Source organism: Dama dama, chromosome 18 (genome assembly GCF_033118175.1).
Source record: "Dama dama isolate Ldn47 chromosome 18, ASM3311817v1, whole genome shotgun sequence".
In the NCBI taxonomy this organism is placed as follows: Eukaryota; Metazoa; Chordata; class Mammalia; order Artiodactyla; family Cervidae; genus Dama; species Dama dama.
In genome coordinates, this window is record NC_083698.1 from 54,463,325 (window position 1) to 54,475,838 (window position 12,514).

Below are 12,514 nucleotides of genomic sequence, written 5' to 3' on the forward strand. Positions count from 1 at the left end.
CTTAATTTTCCCTTTCTTCAATCATCTATTGAAAACAATTGCTTATTTTTTCTTCTCTTTTATAAAGAATTTTGTTAAGTTGAAGTCCCTAGTAGCTGGAGTATTCTAAGCTGTACCCCTTCAGAATGGAGTCTTAAAGAATCATAAGAACTACTATAGTGGTTTTATTCTTTGCTAAAATTTTTGAATAATTTTTTCTTTTATCTCTAAGTTGTATTTGTCCCTGTATGGTACATTTAGATCACAACAAAGAATTTTGCTTTGTTGGCTCTTAACACAATGAAATGTGTACACTGTCTTTTATTTATTTATTTTTTTTACACTGTTTTTTAGATTCTTGCTCCTACTGACTTTTTGCCATGTCCTCTTCATCTATCAGTCTTTCAGTTAGGGTGTCTGGCTTGTGCTTTGAGTACATTCAACACTTACCTGGCTTTGTCGCCATGGCTTTGCTTTCCTGGTGGCTCAGACGGTAAAATTGTCTGCTTGCAATCCTGGAGACCCGGGTTCAATCTCTGGGTTGGGAAGATCTGCAGGAGAAGGAAACGGCAACCCACTCCAGTACTCTTGCCTGGAGTACTCTTGGATGCAGGAACCTCAAGGGCTACAGTCCATGGGGTCCCAAAGAGTTGGACACAACTGAGCAACTTCACTTTCACTTTAGCTTTTGCTTTCTTTCCACCTGCGTACAATTCCTTTCCACTCTTGAGGTACTTTCCTATCAATAAGGCAAGGGGCATGGCGTGATCTTACCTCCTCCACGACGTCTTTGCAGACTACTCCATCCAGAGTGGTTATTCTGTTTCTTACATTCCTACGGAAGGAGTGATTAGCTCTAGCACTCATGTTCTCATTAGTTGACTAGTAAGGAAGGCTTTTCCCCACCCCCCACCCCCCTTTTTCTCAAAGAGTCTAAGAAACCTTTTCTTGTGTGTCATTTGCTTAAATTAACCTGGTGTCATTCATTACTGAAGCCCTGGTTGGTGGTAAGGAGGTATTGCCCTGACCGTTTAAATTGCGTGCCTGGTGTGCATGTGTGCTCAGTCGTGTCCACCCCTTTGCAGGAAAGACCTGGTGAACTGGAGCTCACCCAGCTCACAGGCTGCTCTGTCCGTGGGATTCTCTAGGCAAGAATACTGGAGTGGGTTGCCAGCCCTCCCCAGAGGATCTTCCTGATCCAGGAATCAAACCCATGTCTCCTGCATTGGCAGGTGATTTCTTTACCGCTGAGCTACCAGGGAAGCCCCTGGATTAGATTAAATAGAGCTTAACTCTGAAGCTGGGGTTGGATTTATTTGGGGGAGTCAACTGCGTTATGTACGCAGATAATCTGACAACATTCCCTGCCCCCCAAAAATGTCCATGTAAATTTTTAAGAAACCTAAGAGCCTCAGAAATACTTTAAAAATCAGTCTTTTTTTGTGGGGGCGGGGAATGCATTATCTCCAGCATCCCACTGAAAAAAATTTAAATTAATCTTTGATAATTGAAATGAAAAGCAATATTTATTTATGAGTGATAACCCTGAAAGGGTCTTTAGAGATCAGATTGCCCTGGGCAATGCAGAGGAGTAGGCATATGTTGTCTTTGACCTTTTCCTATTTTATCTTTCAGTATGTGTCCCTTCTCACTATTATTTTCCACTTCTCTTCTTTAAGCATTTATTGAATGTTTATTGTGTATCAGTCCTGTGCTTTGTTCAGTGAAGAATGAATTATAATTGTTTCTGCCGCGAAGGACTCTCATAGGCTAGTGGAGAAGTCAGATAAATTTTTGGTCAAGTATTTTAAGTGCTGTAATACAATTAGAAGCAAGATGCTAAGGAAACACTCGTGTTCTATGTTCCTGTCACTTGTCAAGGCTAGTTCTCTATTTCTTACCCTGTTGTTTGGACTTCCCTCTGCCTAACTGCCCCAATTTTCCATAGCAAGAAGTTAATACAAGGTTTCATGCAGAACTATCAATTACAATTGGAGAGGGCCACTTTCCTGGTTGGCAGGATAAAACAGGCTGTGATAGTGTCACAAGTGATTGCCTTTTATTATGATATAAAAAAGTCAGTGCTGTGCTGACGGATGGTGACCTTTCAAGCAATAACAATTGATTCTTAATTTTTCTGTGGGTGGGATTTGCCACTATACTTAAAAATATTTTCCTTTTGGTTTTCTTTGGGCAACTTCTAGTTTGTCTAGTGATGATGTATGAAAGAATATGGCAAAATTTATGAGCAACATTTTGAAGAGTTAGATTTGCTGTAAGAGGATTGTGACAAAATAGGTAAATAAAAGATAGAATATATATCACAGCCTAATTCACATTCTTTTTACTAGTTACTCCTTACATTTACATTCTACCTGTCTCCATCTTTTTCTTTGGAAGAGTCTATAGGGTGATTTTATTAATCTCAACAGAGAAATAGAATTATTTAAGTGGTCAGTGAAAATACATTAATAGTTTTGAAACGAGCTTAACTGACAGATTGATTAGAAGCTGGTGAACTTGCAAAAGGAAAGATGAGAAGAGCTGAGCTTTTTTTAGGCTATGCATATGTAGGACAAGTGGGGATTAATTCAGTTTATGGCACCTTTAGTTCTGTTTTCTTTCACTTGAACAGCTACCTACTTTTTCATCCCCTCAGTGTTATCTTCTTTCATTAATCCTCCACTCCTCTGGCGGTTATCTTTCTAGAATGCAAATCAGATCTGACAATCAGTTTAGTTCCGTTCAATTCAGTCACTCAGTCATGTCCACCTCTTTGCGACCCCATGGACTGCAGCACACCAGGTCTCCCTGTCCATCACCAACTCCCGGAGTTTAGCCAAACTCATGTCCATCAAGTCGGTGATGCAATCCAACCATCTCATCCTCTGTCATCCCCTTCTCCTCCCACCTTCAATCTTTCCCAACATCAGGGTCTTTGCAAATGAGTCAGTTCTTCGCATCAGGTGGCCAAAGTACTGGAGTTTCAGCTTCAGCATCAGTCCTTCCAGTGAATATTCAGGACTGATTTCCTTTAGGGTGGACTGGTTGTATCTCTTTGCAGTACAAGGGACTCTCAAGAGTCTTCTCCAACACCATAGATCAAAAGCATCAATATTTTGGTGCTCAACTTTCTTTTCAGTCCAACTCTCATATACATGACTACTGGGAAAACCATAGCTTCAACTAGATGCACCTTTGTTGGCAAAGTAATGTGTCTCCTTTTTAATATGCTATCTAGGTTGGCCATGACTTTTCTTCCAAGAAGCAAGCCTCTTTTAATTTCATGGCTGTAGTCACCATCTGCAGTGATTTTGGAGCCCCCAAAAATAAAGTCTGCCATTGTTTCCCCATCTAGTTGCCATGAAGTGATGGGACCAGATGTCATGATCTTAGTTTTCTGAATGTTGAGTTTTAAGCCAACTTTTTCACTCTCCTCCTTCACTTTCATCAAGAGGCTCTTTAGTTCTTTTTCACTTTCTGCCATAGGTGTGTTGTCATCTGCATATCTGAGGTTATTGATATTTCTTCCAGCAATCTTGATTCCAGCTTGTGCTTCATCGAGCTCAGCATTTCTCATGATGTACTCTGCATATAAGTTAAATAAGCAGAGTGACAATATACAGCCTTGATATATCAGACAGATCTGACAATACTACTGTCTAAATCTGTAAAACACCATCTGATCAGCTGTAGGAGCTACAGAGTCATACTTTGCTCACTGTAGCCAGTTCAGCCTTTTTTCCTAGCATACCCCCTTGAACTCCCTCAACTCCTCACTTGATATTGCAACTACATAAAATTCTTCCACTTTCCAGGCCTGCTTTGTCTTGTCTGTCTACCTCTGCACATACTGTCTTTCTGACCTGGAATACCCCTTTCTTGCTGTATTCTGCCCAAATTCCAATTTTCTTGCAAGAGTCACTTCTTTCCTGAAGCCTTCCTAGACCATCCATTAGTCATGTTTCTCTTCTTTATCCCTGGTACAAATTGACTAGTTCATATAATATAGTATTCTTTCCTCAGAGTAGAGTAAAACTCCTGTCATTGATTTTGCATATTTAGCACAATGTCAAGTGCAATAAACACAGTAAATACTTGTTGAATATTAGGAAAAGTAAGATAGAATGAAACCAGCATTTTGAGTACCTCTTTGCTGCTTGTTTTTCTGTACAATTTACCATTCAGATTGCTTTTTGTATGGTTTATGAAAGATAAAAATGGTCATAATTTAACCATTGCTGTTTGGTTTCCTGCCAGCTTCGGCTATCATCTCTCAACACTATCCCTGACCTATTCTACTCCACTGTAGAGATACAAAACATACGAAGCATGAATGCCAGACCCCATTGCTAAAGCAAGTTCTCTGTCAGGTACAGTCAAAGGAAGGCAGTGGTGAAAGATGGGAGGGTGAGAGGAAAGAAGCAACTGTTTATTTCCTTTTATTGGATGGGGTACTTCAGCATGCAGCATCTCTGTCTGTACTTCTGTGGAGTAATATGGGTTCCACTGAACAATAACAGAACAGCCCCAGAGGCCACTGTGGCAGTGTTTCCAGGTGCTGGGCAATGATCTCAGGCTTGCGGGTCTCAGCCCAGGGTAGTAGTGCCCTGACTTTGATAGGCACCCCAGTTCTTGTTGTGTGCCTTTGGTTATGCCCCCTTCTCCCATTTTTTCTTCTAACCTGTTCAACATCTATATAATCAATTTCCTGCTCTATATTTGAAATACCTAGAATACTTCTATCCTAGTGAATAATAATCAAAAGTGGTCTCAGAAAAGAGATTTCAAAGATGAAAATTTACTTAACTGATTGGGGTTAAACACAGTAGGGTCTTACTCTCAACAGAGAAGTGCTCTGGCATGCCCTGTTAGTTACCCAGATTATGAGACTTCTTACTGAAAATATTCTCTAAAATCAAAGCTTTGGGAAACCAAATGGAAGTTTTAATTGACTCTTATGGTGGGAAAAATGTTTCCTAGGATTCTCAGGGGAGTTGGTTGCTTTTGACTGCATAGAAAAATTTTAGAAAGGAAATGGTGAGTTGAGGGCTTTAAACTCTCAATTCAGGTATGGTGAGAGAAACAGAGCTCCATGTTGGTCCACTAAGATTGTCTTCCTCATTGTTACAGTTCTTCTGCAGCTGAAAGTAAGACCCCAAATTTGACCCTGAGATTTGTAGTATTATACATTAAGTTGAATTCACAGCCTCCCAAGCTTAGTGATGTAAGATAAGAATTGATTAAGTAGACATGGGATCATGAGAATTGACATGAATATACTTAGATAAACTCAGATGAATCTGAGAGTTTTAACCTGAGTTCTCTCTACGCTTCACTTGCAGTTTCACCCATCCTTTATTGTGGAGCCAGCCCCTCCTGTATCTCTGATGGGATTATTTTTTCTCAGATTGAAGACTGTATAATGGCCTCTACCTTGCTAGGAAAAAAAAATCGAGGGAGAAGAGTGGTTGTATCCTGTGTGACCCACAAGTACTTCCTTTGTTGAGACATTGGGAAATGTGTTAGTGAAGGGAGCACTCAAGTCCTGGAAAAATTATGGAATTTTCCCCTATGCTCTGATAGCCTTGGAATATGTTATGTGCCGCTATTGAAATGGAAAGAAATGAAAGTGTTAGTAGTCTCTCAGTAGTGTCCAACTCTTTGCAACCCCCATGAACTGTAGCCTGCCAGGCTCCCCTGTCCATGGATTTCTCCAGGTAAGAGTACTGAAGTGGGCTGCCATTCCCTTCTCCAGGGAATCTTTCTGACCCAGTGATTGAATCTCCTGCATTGCAGGCAGATTCTTCACTGTCTGAGTTACCAGAGAAGCCCGCTGAAATGGGCTCTCATTTAAATGGAATCATGGAATCCTTTAGAGACAGAGCCTGGGTGTCTAGGTATAATTGTCAGAGGAAAAGTGGGTATAGTTACTGTAATGGGCAGAAGAGCCAAAGTGACAGTCAGAATTTTGTGACCCCCTGGGTTGTTATCATTAAGGTGGCTAAACCCTTAAAGCACATATTAAGGGCATAGAAACTGTTGGGTCACATGACCAGAAACCTGAATTCATTCACCATCATGGAGCATCATGGTCTCTTAAATTTCTAGACCTAAGCCAGTTCACAAGTCCACGATCCTTAAATAAGGTGGGAGAGTTAGATCCCTCTGAGCATAAGCTGTTGCTATTGCTGTAAATGTATACTGAAGATCTTCCCTCAGGTTATTCCCAGCGGGATCTCAGTTATTTACCAGACTGATTGAGCATTATGGAAAGGGATGGTCTCAGCTCTTTTAAGAATTACTAGACATAACCCTTACTTGAAGCTAATCTTTTGAGGGAAACAAAACACGACCATTGTTCTTGGAAAAATGAGACATTGGAAAAATGGTGAACGGATGATGAATTTATTTCCCTGCTTCCCTCTCTAGATTGAGTTGATCTCACTGTAGTTCCAGGGAGTCTGTGTATCTACCTTGTGGTCATTGTCCCAGTTGCTCAGTGTTTACCCTGCAGAACGCTGTATTGTCTCTGACTCATAGAAAGAGGGATATTATGGGAGGGGGCCAGGTGAAAGTCCTGGAAATGTTCTCCTGTCTAGCAGAATAATCAAAAAGTACTGTGTCGCAGGAATTGTAGAGATTAGAGCCATCATAAAATATGTGAGAAATTAAAAAACAGAGATTTTTTTTTTTTATCACATCCTCATTTTACTCACCTTCTTGGCTTGTGCAAAGGGAGAATGGGCCTTGGAAGTTGTTTTATTGTAAGTTTAATCCGGTTTTGCTTCCAACTGCACTACCATTCCAGATGTGATCTCTTTTGGAGAACTAGTCATTCTAATCTCTAGTCCTCAATATACAGCGATTGATTTTGCAAATCCTTCCCCTCCTTATATCAATCAGCCAGGATTACAAGAAGCTGTTTACATTCACCTGGCATAGAAAGCACTCTACTGTCAGGGTTATAAGCAATCTGCTATCATAATCTAGTACACCTTGAAGTTATTTTTAAAATGAGTAAGTAAGGGCAAACAATTCATACTTTCCCCATTATTACTGTAAACTTTTAAACCAAAGAACATTTCATAGAACCAATGAGGGGTGGAAGAGGAAGGTGTTTGTTAATGCTTAAAGCAGTATTTATTTGATGGGCTTCAGCTAGAATGATTGTTCTCTTGGGATTAAAAAATAAAGCAAAACTAGACAAAAACAAAAATTTACACAAAGTATAATTTTAATCTCCAGAATATCTTGTCTTCTTACCCTTTTTCTTACATGTTAGAATAAAAATCAGAGGTGGTTAACAGTTTTTTTTTTTTTTTTGAGACATAGTAGACTCCTTTGCAATCTGAAGTCTGTGGATGTCACAATGTTTTCAAATCCAATAGATTGCATAGGATTATGCAAGTCAATTAAGTTGAAATATAGTCAACAAAATATTTTAAAATTTCCAGTATAGTACAGTATAGTAATATATCTATAGTGATGATAAATAAAAATTAGCATTACTAATAAGTATTTCAGTTTTGGAATTAGTGATGAGTATAACAGTATTTCAAATTATCTGTGATTTCTATTGATCACAGTTAGTCTAATACTCGGAGAAGGCAATGGCATCCCACTCCAGTACTCTTGCCTAGAAAATCCCATGGATGGAGGAGCTGGTGGGCTGCAGTCCATGGGGTCGCTAAGAGTCGGACACGACTGAGCAACTTCACTTTTCATTTTTCACTTTCATGCATTGGAGAAGGAAATGGCAACCCACTCCAGTGTTCTTGCCTGGAGAATCCCAGGGACGGGGGAGCCTGGTGGGCTGCCGTCTCTGGGGTCGCACAGAGTCGGACTTGACCGAAGTGACTTAGCAGTAGCAGTCTAATACTATCGTCATTTTTTGTCTGCCTTCTTAACAGAGGGAAATTTAAACATTTAGTTAGATGTGAGTGAAAATAAACGTATGATTTCTTTTCCACCCAAGTACATGGGCCCTCCTCCCCCAATTCCCTCTGTTGAACTTTTTGATAGATGAGAGGGCTACGTGAATCTCACTTAAAGAACTTCTGCTCTGAATAGGTTTATATGACATGGTGGCTCTGAAAAAAATGAATATTTGTTATCTTTTGAACGTATTTGCTTAATCACATATTTTACTACAATGTTTCATTTACTTTATAGAGAAATAAAATCCTGTAACATAATGGAAAGAGGAGATTAAAATGAGTCTATGTGAATAAGTGCTAACTTTTTGTCAATGAATTACCACATAGTGAATTAACTCCTCTAATACATTAGATGGTGCCTCATGGACCTTTTGAAGTAAAATTATTTTAAACTTATGCTCTGTTTTCCTCTATGTTATCAACTGGTTCAAGCTCATGTACTTGCAATGCTCACTAGACTGACTGCATAGTATGTAAAATTTTTGTTTCCGAAAGATTGAGTTTCTTCAGTAATCTGCACTAATTGACTTGTGTGAAATCCTTACTAGAGTATTTACAGAAGTATTATTTGTTGTATATTGTTGGCTCACGCAAATAAAACTGCAAAAAATGAAAACAATTGCATTTTGCTCATTATAGTTACAAAATAATTTCTGCATCTTTTCCTTCTTTCTCCACATTTTCAGTCCCAAATTATGACAGTTTAACTAGCATTTGAAAAATTATTATGTTTATTGGATTATTTGCAGGTGGGGCTCTGGACTTTGGTCTACAAATCAGTGGTTAATTTAATGATGCACTAGTTTATATTTAGCAAAATGAAGCATAACAAGCTCAGCTGAAAAATGATTCTTGTTTTAACCAGTGATCTTCACACAGCTGTTTAAATACCATATTGTACTTGTTTTTTTCCTCTTTCCTTATTTAGGATGGCACATGGTACTTGTGTAATCTTTGCTTATTTTAAGCCAGCATAAAAGAATGGCTCTTGGCAAATTGGAGGCAATTTGCAAAACTAAGGGATATTCTTATGAATTCAGGCCAAGTTAAATTATTATTGAAGAATACATCTTTTCCCCAAAATCTCTCCTGAGACTCTTTTTCATTATAATGTTATATTTCAAAGTTTATGACAGAGGAATATTTTTTTCAATTGTTCCACGTAATTTTCTTTCTTTTGTATGATGATACCATTAAAATAAGATTGGCCAGGAAGAATCCAATGTTTTGAAATTGTAATGGTGCCCTTTTTGTGTTATCAATTTTATGTTTTTCTGTCTAGAAAAAACTGTGGCTCTTTTTATACAGATGTAAATGATGACTCAAAACATAGCATAACATAGCATAACGTAGATGGAAATTTAAAATAATTTTCTATGACTGTTTTCTTTTTCTTTTTTTTACTACTGGCTCATCTTCACTGCTTGTTGGATCCAGCCCCCAACTACTACACTTCCACTAAAAATCAGTTCCTTTCCTTTGACATCTGTATGATGTGTATCAAATGAAGCTTTCTCATAAGATTTTCTTATTTTGCTTGCCCTTATTTTTTATGTAACTTCCATTTTTTTCATGAAATGTTTCGTATTTTCTGATGGTTCCATTTTATCGCAGTATCTTGTGAAGTAGGACACTGTGTTTTGTCTACATCTTATATCTGCCTTTTTATGTGAAACCCTTTGCTGCATATTTACTGACTTAAACATATGATCTTGTAGACAGTGATCACAACTGAGGTTGGAAAGATGAAGAATAAAGATGCAGAACGTAGTTACAACTTAGAAGACTGTGTTGATGTATACCAGTGTAATTTTTCTACTTAGTAAAACAACTCAGTCCACATTTCTGTTTTTTAGAATATGTGGTATTGCTTAAAATGTTCAAGTATATTCTATATATTTCTTCTGGAGTCTCTGGATATCAGATCTGATTTTGATTGGTTGTACGCCTTTTTATTTGCCGAAAGTAAAGAATCCTCCTCCGGTGCAGGAGACCCAGGTTCCGTCCCTGGGTTGGGACAATCCCCTGGGTGGGGGGGATGGGGGCGGGGGGCGCGAGAGCGAGTGAGCGGCTGGGAGAGTTCACCCCGCTGAGGCGGTGAGAGGCCCGGGGCCTCCCTCAGCGGAGCGGGCCCCCTCCCGGTCCCCGGCCGGCTGCTTGGTTGTGAGGAAGCCGGGAAGCGAGTGTCCGGCCCCAGCCATGGAGGGTATGGACGTGCACCTGGACCCCGAGCTGATGCAGAAGTTCGGCTGCCTGGGCACCACGGACAAGGACGTGCTCATCTCCGAGTTTCAGCGATCGCTCGGCTTCCAGCTCAACCCGGCCGGCTGCGCCTTCTTCCTGGACATGACCAACTGGAACCTACAAGCAGCAATTGGCGCCTCTTATGACTTTGAGAGCCCAAACATCAGTGTACCCTCCATGTCCTCTGTTGAAGATGTCACCATAGGAGAAGGGGAGTCGATACCTCCTGACACCCAGTTTATAAAAACGTGGCGGATCCAGAATTCTGGGGCAGAGGCCTGGCCTCCAGGGGTTTGCCTTAAATATGTCGGGGGAGACCAGTTTGGACATATGAACATGGTGATGGTGAGATCGCTAGAGCCCCAAGAGATTGCAGATGTCAGCGTCCAGATGTGCAGCCCCAGCAGAGCAGGAATGTATCAGGGACAGTGGCGGAAAAAAAAAAAAAAAAAGTAAATGTTGATGAAATCAAAATAAAACACCAAATAGTAACACTTATGATATAGCTCTCAGCCAAATAAACAAATGTTTAAAAATATTAAAATCCTTAAATTGCGAGATATATCAATAAAATACTTTTTACAGTCAAACATTATAATGTATTAAGTTTTTATGTAGTTTAAGATGGTGGGTATATGCTCTATCTTTTCCTTTTTTGAGTTTTCCGTCTTATTCACATGTGAAAAATGGACTGAAATGGTAAACTAAGAACTAAATGAAAAATGTTTTTTAAAAAAATACTTCTTACAGTCAGTCAGTTCTTTAAATACCAGAAAAGCTCTTTTAATAATGAATGATCAATTCCATAAACATATGTTTTGAAAGTATAATGCTAATGTATAATGATAATTCATACAGTCTTTTCTTCCATCTTGCTGAGGGTAGCAGGCTTGTAATCCTGTTAACTTCATTTTCACTAATTCAGCCTGAGGGATAAAAGTTAGACATCAGCAAATTGATGGAGTAAATTGGTTCAGAGCTTTGATCATTACTCCCTGAAATAAAAGATAGGAGCGGTCAACGTCAAATGTGACTATTGTTTAGCACAGGGGTCCCCAGCCTCCAGGATCTGATGTCTGAGGTGGAGCTGATGCAATAATAATAGAAATAATGTGCACAATAAATAAAATATACTTGAATCATCCCCAAATTGCTCACCCCTCCAGTCAATGGAAAATTGTGTTCTATGAAATCAGAGACTGCTGATTAAGAGCATAGTCCAAAAAAATAGGCAGCTGATTGTGAGTTCCACTTACCCATGAAAGACTTATAGCAAAAGGGTGATAGACTGTATTTTGCTTGCCTTTTTTCTTTCCGTTTGCTTTCATGAGTTTGTAGATTCTGATCTTATTGAGCCACCTTAAAACTAAATTAGTAACAGACTTTGGCAGTTAATTGTGCTTTGTCCAGTTCCCCAAATTTCACATTGAAATCACTTCAAACAACTGAGAATGCATGCATGCTAAGTCGCTTCAGTCACGTCTGACTCTGTGTGACCCTATAAACTACAGTCTTCCAGGCTCCTCTGTCCATGGGATTCTCCAGGCAAGAGTACTGGAGTGGGTTGCCATTGCCATCCTTCAGAGGGTCTTTCTGACCCAGGGATCGAACCCACGTCTCTTATATCTTCTGCATTGGCAGGTAGGTTCTTTACCACTAGCGCCACCTGGTGCCCCAACTGATAATAATTGGCTCTATTTTTAATCAAGATCAACAGACAGCAAACTTGCTAGATATCAGCTATCATTTCATTCAATAAGCATTTCTCGGTAGTCTGTTATGTGGTTTATGTGACAGATATTCTGGTAGGAACACAGAGATGAATAACCCTTGGGTTTTCATTGTCTGCGTGTACATAGACGATGGGGAACATACATGCATGCATGCTCACATACATGCACAAGCATGTACTTGTGTAGGAATTTAGCATGCAGAAGAGAGGGAAAGGGAACCATGTGCCATCATGTGAACTGGTGGAAGAGATGTTAAAAGAATTTTAAATAGAAGATTAATACCAATTAGTGGTCTGATAGATTCTCTGAAGATGGAGTCATATGGAGTATGGAGTCATATGGAGTCTCTGAAGATGGAGTAACTGAAATTGCCTCTGAAAAATTTAGATCAGTTTTTATAACTACATTTCAGTCCCTTTGCTAGTTTGGGTACAAAGATGAGTGAAGTATATTTTTTGCCTTCTCCCAACTCTCATGTTGAATTGGGAAAGATAGATAATGCAAAACAGACCACAGCTCCTTGTGGTGAGTGCTGCAGTACTCTTAGAAACAAAGTCCTGTGGGGCAATTCTAGGTCACTTACCTTTTCTTTTTGTAAATTTGCTTTTCTCAATGGGT

General features: G+C 39.4%; 2 protein-coding genes across 3 annotated transcripts in view; both read left to right on the forward strand.

Moving 5' to 3' along the window:
• Window positions 1–10,714, forward strand: part of LOC133072271 (protein ILRUN-like) — a 32,153-nt gene extending 21,439 nt beyond the window's left edge. The window contains exons 2-3 of one of the 2 annotated variants that reach the window (XM_061165350.1): window positions 4,240–4,352; window positions 5,325–10,714. In XM_061165350.1, the coding sequence (XP_061021333.1) occupies window positions 10,119–10,619 (501 nt within the window). In that variant the 5' untranslated portion in view covers window positions 4,240–4,352; window positions 5,325–10,118 and the 3' untranslated portion in view covers window positions 10,620–10,714. Of the gene's footprint in view, window positions 1–3,924; window positions 4,353–5,324 lie in introns of those variants that run through there. The other variant, XM_061165349.1, reaches the window with a different exon arrangement.
• Window positions 1–12,514, forward strand: part of IMMP2L (inner mitochondrial membrane peptidase subunit 2) — a 914,520-nt gene that overhangs the window by 243,204 nt on the left and 658,802 nt on the right. The gene's annotated exons all lie outside the window — the stretch shown is intronic.